Source organism: Lontra canadensis, unplaced genomic scaffold (genome assembly GCF_010015895.1).
Source record: "Lontra canadensis isolate GAN:19392208 unplaced genomic scaffold, GSC_riverotter_1.0 scaffold53, whole genome shotgun sequence".
Taxonomy (NCBI): domain Eukaryota; kingdom Metazoa; phylum Chordata; class Mammalia; order Carnivora; family Mustelidae; genus Lontra; species Lontra canadensis.
Window position 1 is genome coordinate 9869961 of NW_022631047.1, and position 14648 is coordinate 9884608.

The window sequence follows — 14648 nt, forward strand, 5'->3', positions numbered from 1 at the left end:
CTATGTGTAATGGCTTTGACCGGTGACGCAGACTATTAAAAATTCATCGTAACATTAAAAACAGGACATTAAAGTTGTTCTTTTTTTAAATTTTTTAAAAAAGATTTTATTTATTTATTTGACAGAGAGAGATCACAAGTAGACGGAGAGGCAGGAAGAGAGAGAGAGGGAAGCAGGCTCCTTGCTGAGCAGAGAGCCCGATGCGGGGCTCGATGTGGGGCTCGATCCCAGGACCCTGAGACCTTGACCTGAGCCAAAGGCAGCGGCTTAACCCACTGAGCCACCCAGGCGCCCCATTAAAGTTGTTCTTAATTGGGAATACTGTTAATTGTGCAATTACTAACATTGCTACCACTTATTGAATGCTTAATGTATGGTAAGCACTTCTTGTTTTAGAAGCTGGAGGGTGGGGTGAAGTCAGCCCTGGGGAGCAGGCATGTGTGCTCCATTCCCTTCTACAGATGCCATGCCCTCAGGATCAAAGAGGGGAGGCCATTGAGAGCCAGGGAGGATGGAGTACAAGAGGTGGGGTCAGCTGGTAGATCCAGGAGAGAAGGGGCCAGGAGCTCTGGTTCCAAGTCACAAAGACCTCTCCGGTTTCCCTTTGTGTGTGTGGGGGGGTACTCATGCCTGGGCTGGGCACTATGAAAGTCATTGTGCCCAGAGGTTATTAGGGTGAAAGTTGTACCCTTGTTGTGGGACTCATCTGGGAGATATCCTGCACAAAGGAAAGTGGCCTGAAATACCCAGAGGATGGTGTCTGACTCAAGGGGACAGATAGAAAAGTGGCAATGTTGTCTATCATAGTAAAATGGGCCCTTGGGCTGAAGTTGGGGCTCCCGGGTTTCGGCTGGCATGCAGAGAACCTGCATGTGTATCTCCAGGCCTCAATTTTCTTACTTATAAAACAGAAGGCTGTGGTAGATCATGTTCAAGGTCAATTAGGATTGATATAATATTTGGGAGAGGGGCACTGAGAATGTACTGGTAAAACGTGATCGAGGTATCTTTAATTTCCAAGGCATTTTCACAGATACGATCTCATTAATCCTCATGACATCATTCCCCCCATGTAGGTGGGCCAGGCAATGTTACTCTCACTTAGTAAATGAGCCTCGGAGGAGGTTTTGCCTCAGGTCCCTCGATTTTTTGTGGGGGAGCCAGGATCAGCAGCTGGGGCCCCAGCCAGGCAGGGTGGATGAGAACAGAGTAGGGGGGGGAGGGTGTCAGGGCCCCAGTCAGGATGGAAAACTAGGGTGAGGGTTCCCTCTGAGTCTGGGTTGGAGGGATAAACACCCAAGAAAGTGGGAGACTAGGGTGTCAGTGGAGAACTTGGGGGACAAGGGAAGAGCTACTAAGGAGCACTGAGTACCTGTCATGGGTCAGACACTCAACCTGTTTTGTCTCAGTAAAACCCTTACACCTACCCCTTGAGCTAGGTTCTCTCCATGTGGCAAATTGGAAGACAGACTCGCAGAGCATAGTTTGCTGGTCCAGGACCACCGAGCTAAAAAGTAGAGCCTTCTGAGCTGGAACCCAGTAACTGTGACTCCAAAGCCCTGAGTCGGTGTTCACGTGGGAAAGGTCGGTGACCGGGTGAGTGAGGAGGGAGGGGCTTAGGGTCCCTTGGTGTTGGCTCGGGAGGGGTCGGATTGGTGGGTTGGGGGCCAGAGGCCGCTGGATCCAGGACTCCGGTGCCTCTGACTGAGCTCCAAAGGGTTACAGCCCTTCGCCCCCTCCTCCCGCCTCCTCCCTTCTCCTCCCCCAGGCTCTTCCTGTCCCGCAGTTGCAACACCCCATCTGCCGCTCTCCTTTCCCTCCCACCTCCTCGCTCCTTTCTGCTTTAATTTTCTCCCAGTTCTCAGGACTCGGGCTCCAGCTCCGGCCTTTGGGGTTGGAGATCCCGGCCCGGGACTGAGCCGTGATCCTCCTCCCAGTCTCCACCTCAGCTCCCCTGCCAGCGGCCCCAGGCTGCTCTTGGGACCCAGCGGGCCCGCACATCCCGGACTCCGCCGCCGCCGCCGCCGCCGCCACCACTGCCTGAGCCCTGATGGGGGAGTAAGAGGCCACCGCTGGCCGGTCATGGGCCTCCCCACCGTGCCTGGCCTGCTGCTGCCACTGGTGAGCCCTGGGACGGGGGCCGAGTGGGCTGGGGAAAGGGGAGGAGGAGGGGGAGGGGGAGGAGGGGTAAAGAGAGAAGGGGAGGACGCCGCCTCGCCCCAGTGGGCCCTTCTCCCGGCCCCCGGCCTCGGGCCAGCGTGGCCTCACTTCAAACGCGGCCAGAAGTTCGGGTTCCTCATTCGGGCCGCCGGCCCTGAGTCGGAGGCCAGGGGGACAGTGAAAGGGAACCTGAGGACAACCAAGGAAGTTTGCTGGGGCTAGGAGGTGGCCAGGAATGTGGGGGCAGGTGATCCCCGAGGGTGGGGCAGATTCCGGAGAGTAAGGAAAGGAATGGAAGAAGGGCATTCAGCCCTCGGAGTCCCCATGATTCAGAGTTCTGTCCTCTGGTCAGCTGGCCAGCGGGTGTGTGTGTGGGGTGGACCGTGTGCGGGGAGGCTGCCCTTGGGCCTGGGCTGAGTAAACCGTGGCAGAGGATAGGAATTGGATGCTAGTGAAGGGGGAAACTGAGTCCGGGAATGGCTATGGGTTGTGGGTAAGTTTGGGATGCTATGGGTTTTTGCCTGTGTGGAGGGGCATATTTGGGAGTAGAGTGGGAACTGGTCAGGGGCAGGGCAACCCCACAGAGAGTGTCCCCAGTGCACTCCCTGGGGCCAGGACGCCCACCTGAAGGCATTCTGCACCCCCTGCCTCTGGCTCAGCTTCTAGATGGGTGGCCTCTGTTGGACAACTAGCCCCACCTCCACCTGGTCCAGTCCTGTCCCTGTGCCAGCCTTCCGGCCCCCTTCCCATAGGCCTAAACAACAATCTCTTGGTTTCTTCTTTTACAGCATGGTTTGGGGAAGTTAGTAGAAAGTTGTTTTCGTCACTGGAAAATGCCCCTTTCTTGTGCCTCAGCCTCATTTCAGTGTATCCTTGATCTCCCTGCCTGTCCTGGAGTCATCCTGTGTCATACTCCAAGCTCCTTTCTCCCACCTGCTGGGGTGGATTTTCCTGGCGTGTGCTGGCTGGTTTCTTCTAGGTCTCTGCCCTTCCCTAGCCTAGGTCTTCCCCACTCTCCTCTCCTCCCCTCTTCTCTGGGTCTTGTCCTGTTTCTCCTAAGCATTCCCATCTTTTCTATCGGTTTCCCCATGAGAGTCTCCTTTTTTGAAACTTTTTCTCTTTGGTTCTTCCCTCTCCCTCTCTTCTGTGCTGGAGTCCACATTTCTAGACCCTGATCCCCCCAGTCAGCACCTCTCTCCATTTGGGCCTCACTGTTCTTCTCACTCTCCCACCTCCTGTCTCCCCAGCCCCCTCTCTTGACTTCTCTCAAGGTTGTCCTTCTCCCAGGCTCCCTCTGCCCCCCTCCAGCTGCCTGGTCTTACTTCTGTTCTCTCTTAAGGGGTAGATCACTTGTATTTAAATCCTGGCTCCCTCACTGACTAGTTGCCTGAACTTGGGCAGGCTACAGAACCTTCCATGTCCTAGTTTTTTTATCTCTAAAACGTATCTAATAAACACTACCTCCAAATGTCGTTCTGAAGATTAAGTAGATTGATACACAGTTGACCTTTGAACAACAGGGGTTTGAACCACACAGGTCCACTTATGTGCAGATTTTCCCCATTAACTACAGAACTGTAAATGTATTTTCTGTTTATGATTTTCTTAATGACATTTTCATTTCTCTACCCTACTTGATGGTAAAAATATGGTATAAACACAGAACATACAAAATGTGTGTTAATCAATTGTTTCCGCCCTTGGTTTGGCTTCCAGTCAAAGGTAGGCTATGAGTCGTTAAGTTTTGGGGGAGTCAAAAGTTACACATGGAGTTTTCATTAAGGGAGGGGTGTTGCCCGGTGCTCCTAACTTCTCTGTTGTTCAAGGTCAACTGTGGGTTAAGTATTCAACTTATCAAGTGCTGGGTCTGTACTAGACATTATTTTAAGTGCTGGGATGACAGCAGTGAACAAAATCTCTGTCCCCATGGAGTCTACATTCTAGTAGAGGACTAAGGTATAGCAAGTGGAAAGCACTTAGATTTGTCTTGTTCGTGTTAGTAGTATTGTTTGGTGGCTACTGTGTTTAGAAAACAGAAGGTATGGGTAGTCTCCACAGACAAAGGAAAGTCCTTGGGGGCTGGGGTGGAGACGGTGAGGGACCCAGGCTCAGCTCTGTGGGACCCAAGCTCCGCCTGGAGCCGGAGGGGAAACAGAAGGTATGGAGGTCTGTCCGAGCTTTTCAGTTGCTCGCCATTCAGTGGGCAACACTGAGCACTGGAGTTATGCTTGTGTGGGGGGATACTGGGGAAGAATACTGGAGAGACTGGGACAAAGCCCGTAGGATTTTGCCGTTCTCAAGGAGTTTATAGTCTGGGACCCAAGACAACTTACAGACAAAAAATGGTTTCAGCACAGTCTAGGGGGAAAATACCCACAAAAGCGTTTTGGTGTGGTGTCCTAGAACACTGATCGGGAGATGGGAGGCAGAACCAGGGAAGGGAATGAGCGTCACCCAGCTGCCTCCACTCTGGTGGTGCTCCAGGAGCACCCTCTGCCTAGACCGCTGTCTCTGACCCAGCAGAGAATGGGACGCATGAGCAGTGGTGCTCCCTAACTCTTTGTTGCATGAATCAAGGAACAGGCATGGGTCAGATGGAATGAGGAAGGGAAAACCTCACAGAAAAGTGGTTTTGGGGCTGAGATTCGAAGTCAGTGGCTGGCAGCGTGGCTGGAAAGAAGGGAGACTGGTTTGGGGAGAGGAGGGGAAGGGAGAGGTGGGATTTTGTGTTGGGAGTAGGTAGGGATGGAAGGACCCCTTGGCTGGAGTGGAAGGAACAGGTTGAGGAACAAGAAGAAATGAGAATGAGAAAACTGGAGGGATTGGGGGAGGAAATGAAGAGAGAATCTTAATGGGGTCCGAGGTAGAGGAATCCATCCATCCATTCATTCATTCATTCTTTCTTTCATTCATTCAGAAACACTTCTCTGAGGGCCCATGGCATCTGAGAATGTTCAGAATAGCAGCAAGGGACCTCTGCAAGTGCTCATTCAGGGAAGGAGGGACCTGTGGACATGATGTTCCAGGTCAAGCTCTGGAGAAGTACAAGCTGAAGCGTGAACACAGACAGAGTGTGTAGGATGGATTGGAGCAGTCAGCGGGAAGACAGTTGCAATAATCCAAGTGTGAGGCAACCCGTGGGTATGGCAGGACTGAGAGATCACAGAAGGAGGACTGGCAAGATGAACCGGCAGACCCAATGGATTGGGACTGGGTGGGGAGGTGCGGTGGGGAGGGCGCTCGAGGAGAGAAGGGCCCCAGAGCTTTCAGCACTGGTGCTGAGAAGTATGTTGTGTGACATTTGTCTAGCCCAGGAGATGGATCCATTGAGTATGGGGCACCTTAAGAGTTTGGGAATAGCCAGATGAAGTACGCAACTAACAGGCTAGAGCGGGGCTTCTCAAAGTCCGTATGGGCTGCCTTCAGTCAGCAGTGATGCTCAGGAGAGGAACACTCATCAGACTCTCCGTCGGGGGAGCGTGTGGGTGGGTGTGCATGTGTGTGGGAAGGACTGGGCATGGTTTGAAAACTCTCCCCGGGAGGCAAGTCTGTTCTTACAAGGGGCGCTGACTCTCTCCTTCCCTCTCTGGGAAGCAGTGGCTTCAGCTGGAGGGGAGCACAGATGAGTTGTTAGACTGGCCAACCCATCATTACTTACTTTGCTCCTCTCATTTTGGGAGCTGAGGAGATACCCAGGAGGATAAGATGCTATCTCTGACCACACTCTCTCTCTGATCGCTCATCTCATAGAGTTTATGGTCTGTTTGGGGAGATCATATCTACTCCCCAGGATAATTATAACAAGAGCCAAAAGTAGATATTGTTAATCCGCGGTATTGAGGATCACAGGGGGCTGAGCATCTAATGAGCTTGAGCGGGGGAAGTGGGATTAATGGGGGGCTTCAGGGGAAGGAGGTGGGATTGCAACTGAGCTCTTGGAGGAGAAGCTGTCATAAAACTCCCCAAAAATTTTGACATTCCAAGAACAAACACATTTTCATTTAATGAACAAATTAATGCAGGGGAAGGGCCCAGCTAAGGTCCGGAGGTGCTGGGCCAGAGTTAGACCCCAGGGTCCCTCACACTCTCTCGGTTTCTCCTCAGGCTTCTCCGCCCCCTTTGCAGCCCCAGCACAGGAAGTCACACTTTAAAGTCTCCCAAGGCGGAAGTTGTGGGGGAGTCAGAGGGGTGCTGGGCCACCCCCTCAACTGGCTCTCCACAGGCACCTCCCAGCTTCCTGCCTTTCCCCTGCTCCTGATGACAGGTGCAGGCTGGCTGGGGTCTTGGGGCTCAGAGCTTGCTTACCTCCTAATTTAGCTGCAGGGTACAGTGACTGAGGACCTGCTGCTTGAAGCCAGCCCGTGCCTGAGGCCCTGGCTACTAGGGGTCAGAGAGGGCTGGCTGGGGCATTGTGGGGGCTACAGAGACCTGGGAAATAGGGCTGGCCCTCTTCCATCTCTTCTCGCCTGCTTCCTCACTCCTGGACATGGGTGTTCAGGGTTCTGGAATGTTTCCTCAGCTGCCAGTGGACTTGCTGGGGCAGGAGAGAGGGCTGTGGAGACTCAGAACTGGCCTTATTTCCTAAGGGTTGTTTGGGGACCCCAGGGAAGTCCCCAACCCCAACCCCACTGGTTAGAACGAGCCAGGCTGTGGGAATGCAGTGAACCCCGGGTGGGAGGGCAGCCTTGGTTTGCTTTCTTTTGGAGCTGGGGAGTGTCAGGAGGCTCCTGTGAGAACCCAGGGAAAGGGCCTGTCGGTTGGGGACTGGTCGAATGGGGAGGAGGAACCAGGGCGGGGCCTGGTCTAAAGGAAGGATGCTGATGGGCGGGAAGGAGCTGAGAGGCCCCTCAGGGAGGGGTGGGTAGTGACCCCGATGGGAGGAAGCCAGGGGTTGAGGAGACTTCCCTTTGGGATGGAATGGGAGAGGGAGCCATTTCCCGAAATACGTGGCCCAAGTGGGTCAGGGGTCCTTTGCCTGGCTCTTTTGAGAGCGAGGGGGAGGGGAAGGAAGTGTACTCCGAGTGGGGATTGGAGGGAGAGCCTGGCACACAGGATGAAGGGCTCACATGGGGTCTTAATGGCTGGCTAGTCCCTCTGTCTTTGTGCTGACTCATGACCCTTGAGGAGCTGGGGAAGCTGCTCGTTCTCTCTCCCTTCCCCTAGATGCCCTCCCTCCCTGGCCTGAGTCACTGGGCGGAGCTGCTGGGAAAAGATTTCCCTTTCCCGGATCTGACTTAACCCCCAAAGTGCTGGAGAGGGAAGGAGACACTAGGCTTCAGAAAGCCTAATGTCTCCCTCCCTCACTCCCATTCCTGGGAAGCTTATACCTCACAGGCCAGTGGTCCCCGAAAAGCTCCCCACCAAGGCTGTCCCAGAACTGGAGCCCCTAGTTTTTCTCCCTGACTCTGTCTCTGCTGCTTGGCTATGCTCCTGGGGGTGGAGGGGTGGGCGGGCTCCCATGGAATTTTAAGTGCCAGTAACCTTAGGCGCTGAGAGCTCTTCTTCAGGGAAAGGAACCACACTTTCAGGATTGGGAAGTTCTTCCCATAACCACCCCAAACTCTTCCTGTTGTCCTGAATGCCCCAATCTTGTTCAGGGGAGATGGCAGTTCCGGAGTGGGCCAAGGAGGGTGCTGCCCTCTCAACAGCCCTTGCTGCTGTGTTGCACAGGGTGGTTTCTGTTCTTGGCTGAGCCTCCAGCTTCCAGGCTGCAGCGTCCCCCAGAGGGTGCCTCAGAGCATGACCTCCCTACCTGCCTACCTGCCTGCCTGCCCAGGCGGTGGGCTGCCATGCCCTCCTGTCCCAGATGGGGGTTTCCGTGATCTGATTATTAGCCTGTTGCTTCCCAGTGTTTAACACAGTTTGAAGACATCCTCTTATCTTGACATAAAGTGGCTTGTATAACAGAGGGAAAAACAAATCCAGGCCCAGGGAGAGTCAGAAAGAGGCTGACCGGAGATCAAGGGACAAAGCCTGGGTTGGAACTCGACCCCCACTCCTGGCTTTGCTGTTCCTGGCTCTGAGGCCAGAACGGAGCAGGTGATTCTGTTGCCGTGCGCTTGCGCGAGACTGTGAACATGCCTCCCAGAATGCCCTGGTGTGCAGAGGGCTTCAGGACTCCCACATCCACCCTCAGCTCTAGACTTGCTGGTCCTTTGAGCCCGACCACCCACTTCTGGCCAGCTCCAGCTGCGTGGAACCTACATGCCTTTGTCCTCTCCTAAACTTCATCAGTCACCTACCTCATTCCTGACCCAGAACTTTCCCTTTTACTCCCCTCCCCATTTGCCCTGGCCAGCCTGGGGCCTCTGCAGATTTAGTGGTGGAAGGGGATATGGCCTGGAGGCCCAGGGCAAAATCCTAAGTGAGGTTCTTTTTTTTTTTTTTTTTAAGATTTTTAAATTTATTTGACAGAGAGAGGTCACAAATAGGCAGAGAGGCAGGCAAAGAGAAAGAGGGGAAGCAGGCTCCCTGCTGAGCAGAGAGCATGATCATGACCTGAGCCGAAGGCAGAGGCTTTAATGCACTCAGCCACCCAGGCACCCTCCTAAGTGAGGTTCTGATAAAGATGTATAAAGAAATTCTTCCTTTTGCTTCTGCCCACTCCCCAGGAATGGTGCCCACAGAAACATCACTTACTTCCACGCCAATCTGATTTTATAAAAAACGTTTTTGCCGATAGAACACAATCCAGGCAAGTGCACAGATCCTACCTAACTGTTCACCTCTGTAAATGTTCACAAGGCGAATACACTGTGATCATAGAGTCCTGATGGAGAAACGTCACCCCAGTTCTTAGGGCTCCTTGTTGGAAGGAAGGGCCATAACTGAAGTCACTTGCTAGTTCCCGATCAAAACAACAACAACAACAACAACAACAACAACCACCACCACCACCACCACCACCACCACCCTTCCTTAAACACCTGCCCCGTGTCCAGCACTATTAGCTGCTATGGGGAAAGAAGGATGAAATAATAGAGCTCAGGCCTGGGGTCCACTAGCCTTGACCTGGAAGGACAAAAATTAGTCCACAGAACAACTAGGGAAGAATTAAGCGCTGGATCACATGGGGCCACCTGTCTGAGCTTACATGGAGTGTGAGCAGGAGTGGCCTGGGGAGAATGTTCCACTGAGAAAGGACTTGTGCTGGGAAGGCTTTGACTTGCTACCTCCAAGGCTCCCATCCACCCTCTCCTGATGGGATGGATCTCCTCTGTCTGACTCTTCCCCAGGTGCTCCTGGCCTTGTTGGTGGAAATATACCCCTTAAAGGTTATGGCACTGGTCCCTCACGTCAGGGACCGGGAGAAGAGAGCTGTTCCGTGTCCCCAAGGAAAATATAGTCACCCTCAAGATAATTCCATTTGCTGTACGAAGTGCCACAAAGGTAGGAGAAAGTGGTAACAGCGAACCTGCTCAGTGATGGGGTCCTGCTTCTTCTTTTGCCTTTTCCAGAGGTTCTAGAACCTGGAACCTTACCTCCAGTCTCCTGACTTTGCTGCCTCTCCTGGACTGGGATTTTGTCCCTTCTTTTCTCTCTTAGACACTGGGGTGGCGGGGGGATCCTGGCTGTTCTCTCTAGCGGGGGTTCCTTCCTTGAGCTCTCGCTGTTACCTAACCCTGCTACTCCATCATAGGGACCTACCTGTACAAGGACTGTCCCGGCCTGGGGCTGGACACAGACTGCAGGGAATGTGAAAACGGCACCTTTACAGCTTCGGAGAACCACCTCAGACAGTGCCTCAGTTGCTCCAAATGCCGAAAAGGTGAGTCTTAGGAGGCGGCAAGGGCTCTGAACAGAGTGTCAGGTAGCTAGGTTAGAGCAGTGCGTGCGCCTATGTGCGAGGGCAGACAGATCTCTGCAGGTGGGTGTGGGGGGGAATGCTTGTGCACGGGTGAGTGTGTGGGTGGGGACGTGTGTACAGAGAAAGACACACACTGCTGTGGGGCAGGGGTTAACACTCCATCTCCTCCCTCTCCAGAAATGAACCAGGTGGAGATTTCTCCTTGCACTGTGTCCCAGGACACTGTGTGCGGCTGCCGGGAGAACCAGTACCGGCGTTACTGGGGTGACACCCTTTTCCAGTGCGTGAACTGCGGCCTCTGCCTCAATGGCACAGTGCACATCTCCTGTGAGCATGGCTCTCCCAACCCCAGTCTCCTCCTTGCCTCGGGGTGGCCCTGGCTCAGGCTCAGGAGGAAGCTCTCCGCCTCTCTGCCGCCCCTGTCCACGCAACATTTTCACTCCTTCCCATCCCGAAGTCCGTGGGACCACCTCCACTCTGGCCATCTACCCCCTGCCCCTTCTGGTTTTCCCCGTGATCCTTGGGGTTGCAGGGAGGCCCTTCCCTAGCTGTGCTGCATCTCTCCTTACAGGCACAGAGAAACAGAACACAGTGTGCACCTGCCACGCGGGTTTCTTTCTAAGAGACCATGAATGCATACCCTGTGTTCAGTGAGTATCTCTGCCATCTGCTGGGCACTGGATTGCGTGGGGAGGGGGTTTGGGGTGGGACGGGGTGGCTGCAGGTGAGAGCCACCAGCAGAGCAAGGAAGAAACCCCAAGATGCTCTGGCTCTTACTGGCTGTTTGAGTGGCTGACACTTCATGTCAGTACACCAGACAGTCCTTCCTGCTACTCCTTCCCCCAACCCCCTGGGGACTTGCTTCTAAAATCTGAAGAAGTCTTTGGGAATGGAGGCTCATACTTCACAGACTTGCAGTTCTTTTAATTCAGACATTTGGATTTTGGGGTGACAGGATCTACTACAGTTCATTGATTTCTGGGACGTGCATTTTCACATCTCTGAAATCAGGCTTCATCTAATAATTGATGAGGTATCATGGTTTAACTGGCAGCTGTGTGTGTGTGTGTGTGTGTGTGTGTGTGTGTGTGTGTGTAGTGATGGTGCTTCTTATCACTGATGGCATCTTTGCTGCAATATGGTATTTCTTCCCCAGTCTCTGTTCAGGCCTCCTTACCTCTTTTGGCTCCATGGAGCCCAGTCTTACATACTTGCTTGCAAAGAAGGAACTCTGAAGGTTCTAAAGTTCAGTTGATCTGGGTTTAAATATCAGTGGAGCCACTTAGGCTGTGTGACCTTGGGCAAGTTACTTAACATCTCGGAGCTTTAGTTTTCTCACCTTTAAAGTAAAGCTGATGACATTCACTTGGATGGTTGTAGAGCTACAAAGTGTCTGACACTGAACTATTTGTTTTCTTTTTTTTTTTTGTAAAGATTTTATTTATTTGACAGACAGAGATCACAAGTAGGCAGAGAGGCAGGCGGCGGCGGGGTGGGGGGGGTGGGGAAGCAGGCTCCCTACTGAGCAGAGAGCCCCATGCGGGGCTCTATCCCAGGACCCTGGGATCATGACCTGAGCTGAAGGCAGAAACTTTAACCCACTGAGCCACCCAGACACCCCTTTTTTTTTTTCTACTGAGTCTTTTCTGCTGCTTCAGAGAGCTTTCACATTCATTCCATGAGGTTCTCACCAGGAGCTTGTGAGGTGGGCAAAAGTGCCTCTTCCTGCTTTCAGATTCCCACTGAGAACTCACCTTCCCCTGAGCTCCTTTTAGCCCTCCATGGAATTCTTATCACTCCATGCTCACCGGGGGCAACAGCACTGTGGTACCTGTAGACAAGGCAGGCTGTGGTCAGAGGGAAAGATGTGCTTGTTCGAGAGTACTCTCTGGCTGCCCCCAACAATATGTATTTCAAAACTTTTCACATGCATGTTTGACCCCTCTCTCAAAGTCAGGGATTATTTATCTCAAGAAAAAGCTCTCCAGTCTCTCTTTACCATGGGATTCTCATCAGTAAAACAATTCAGTTGCTGTTACCATTTATTGAGCACTTAATATATGTCAGGTAGACGGATCTCACTTAACTCCTCAATTCTGGCAGGTGGGCAAGAGCCTTATTTTACAGATCAGCAAACTGAAGCTTACCGGTTAAATGACTTGCTTGGAGTCACACTGCTAGCCGATGAAGGGGCTGCAATTCATGCCCCGCCTCTCACTGCTTTTAACTTTTTTTCTACACAGCCTCCTGGAGATCAGTTCTAAAATTTAATGATTTTGTGATTAACTTGGATTTCATGCCTCTCCATCAGGAGCAGTTTAATTTCCCAGCAGAGGTTTCATTTTCCATTATATCAAGAGAGAGCTAAAATAATCATAAAGCAAAGGATTTGCAACACTGTGGAGTTTTTTTTGTTTTTTGTCTTTCCCCCCTGTCTTCCTCTTATGGGAGGAACCCTATTTACCTGTGCTATCTCTTCTTTTAGCTGTAAGGAAAACACAGAGTGCACAAAGTTGTGTCTTCTCCCTGTGGAAAAGGTTACGGTCCCTCAGGACCCAGGTGAGGATAGATCACCCTGTTCCCATGCTCATCTGCCCTGCCCTAATCCTTGACCTTCCACCCACCCAGCCAGCCCTGCTGCCTCCTGCTGGCCCCTCCTCTGACCACAGCCTGCCTTGTCTGTAGGTACCACAGTGCTGTTGCCCCTGGTGATCTTCTTTGGCATTTGTGTTTTATCCTTCTCCATTGTTTTAATGTGCCGCTACCAACGGCAGATGCCCAGGTTCTTCTCCACTGGTGAGTGAGTGGGACCTTTGGGAGGGGAAAGCATGCTGGCAGGGATGTGGGAGGAGGGTGAATGGGCAAGATGGACCAACATGGAGGGGTATGAGGAGTGTCCCCTTAGTTTGCTGCTGAGAACCTTGTTGGCAGGAGATAGCTCCGATGGCTTGTGAAAGGTCACATTGCATCAGTAGTTCTCTTGTCCCTGGGGCCACTTTAGCCCTGAAGCATGTCACCACAAGTCCCCATGGCCAGCCCCAGTATGGGCGCCAGGGCTGAGAGAGGAAGTGAAATTTGTGACGCTTTGTTTCTTTTTTCTCAGTTTGTGGGAAATTGACACCTACAAAGGAGGTAAGATGAAACTAGGAACCTACCCCCAACCTTCCCTGATTTTCCATTATAATCCTGTGGTACCCAAATGAACACCCCCCCACCGCTAACTCTCTCTAATCCCAGCCCCCTTCAAGATTAAAGAGGGTTAGGGCTGTTTTTCCTCTCCTTTGCTAATGCTGTGCCTTCTCTCTTTTAGGGGGAGCCTGAGATCCTGGCCTCGGTTCCAGGTTTCAGTCCCACCACAGGCTTCAGTCCCACCACGGGCTTCAGTCCCATCCCCAACCCCACCTTCACCCCCAGGTCCGTCTTCACCCCACATGACTGGTCTAAGTTAAGGGCTCCGTCAGACTCTGGAGAGATGGCCCCACCCTACCAGGAGGCTGGCCCCATCCTCACCGCGGCTCCAGCCTCCACCCCCATTCCCACCCCAGTTCAGAAGTGGCAGGACAGCACCCACAGTCAGCGCGCAGAAGGTGAGTTCCCAGCCGCAGCAGGTGGGCGGGGCTCCTAGAGTGCGCGTGCGCGTAGATGGGGTGGGGGGAGCGGGGGGCGGGCCGGGCGGCCGCTGTCGCCGGCCTGTGGGAGGCTCGCCGGCTTGTGGGAGGCTCACCGCCTGCTTCCCCGCAGCCGACCCCGCGGACCCGGCGACGCTGTATGCCGTGGTGGACGGCGTGCCCCCGTCGCGCTGGAAGGAGTTTGTGCGCCGGCTGGGGCTGAGCGAGCACGAGATCGAGCGGCTGGAGCTGCAGAACGGGCGCTGCCTGCGGGAGGCCCACTACAGCATGCTGGCGGCCTGGCGGCGGCGCATGCCGCGGCGCGAGGCCACGCTGGAGCTGCTGGGCCGCGTGCTCCGCGACATGGACCTGCTGGGCTGCCTGGAGGACATCGAGGAGGCGCTGTGTGCCCCAGCCTCCCTCTCGCCGGCGCCCCGCCTCCTGCGATGAGGGCACGACCCTCCCCGGGAGGGGCCTGCCCTTAGGACCGCTGCCTCCTCGCGGGGGGCCGGAAGGACCGTGCTGGATGCCCTTCGGACCCTTTTTCTGGATGAGGGCCTTGGAAGGGCAAGCATGGCTGCCAGCCACCTACTTGGTGCTACTCTCCAAGTGTATATAGATTTTCTCAGCTGCCGGAGCGCTGCCAGGGGCTCAGCCTTGTGTGTGTGTGTGTGTGTGTGTGTGTGTGTCTGATCCTGAGAGAGGCTGAGTGTGCCAGAAGCCCAAGCTTGTGGCTGCAGAGATGGGGTGCCCCGCCTCACCGCCTATTTTGGGTTTGGAGAACCAAAGGCAGCTTAGGGGCCTCTGGTTGGTCCCTGGGCCTTTTTCACAGTAGATAAGCAATCTTTGTATCATTTATGTTACACTAATAGAAACTGGGCACCCCTCTGCCCCCTGCCTGCACAAGCAAAGAATGAGCCGACCTGTCCCCAAGGCAGGCGCGAGCACAGAACAATGGGGCTGCCAGCTGGAGCGCTGGACTTTTGTAAATACACTAAAACTCTGGAATTAAAGCTCTGCTCTGGAGGGGATGGTCCTTCTGAGTGGTGGGTGTGGAAGGCTGGGGCAGAGAC

At 53.7% G+C, this 14648-nt stretch overlaps 1 protein-coding gene across 2 annotated transcripts in view; it reads left to right on the top strand.

Annotated features, from left to right (window-relative positions):
- The first annotated feature begins 1637 nt into the window (after positions 1-1637).
- Positions 1638-14648, top strand: part of TNFRSF1A (TNF receptor superfamily member 1A) — a 29894-nt gene continuing 16883 nt past the window's right edge. Inside the window, exons 1-10 of one of the 2 annotated variants that reach the window (XR_004384713.1) lie at positions 1638-2121; positions 9396-9549; positions 9800-9928; positions 10145-10294; positions 10539-10617; positions 12453-12526; positions 12653-12763; positions 13071-13099; positions 13278-13554; positions 13709-14242. Coding sequence is in view for 1 of the 2 variants with exons in the window: in XM_032874806.1 (XP_032730697.1) it covers positions 2083-2121; positions 9396-9549; positions 9800-9928; positions 10145-10294; positions 10539-10617; positions 12453-12526; positions 12653-12763; positions 13071-13099; positions 13278-13554; positions 13709-14025 (1359 nt within the window). In the remaining variant the exon portion in view is untranslated. Of the gene's footprint in view, positions 2122-9395; positions 9550-9799; positions 9929-10144; positions 10295-10538; positions 10618-12452; positions 12527-12652; positions 12764-13070; positions 13100-13277; positions 13555-13708; positions 14607-14648 lie in introns of those variants that run through there. The other variant, XM_032874806.1, reaches the window with a different exon arrangement.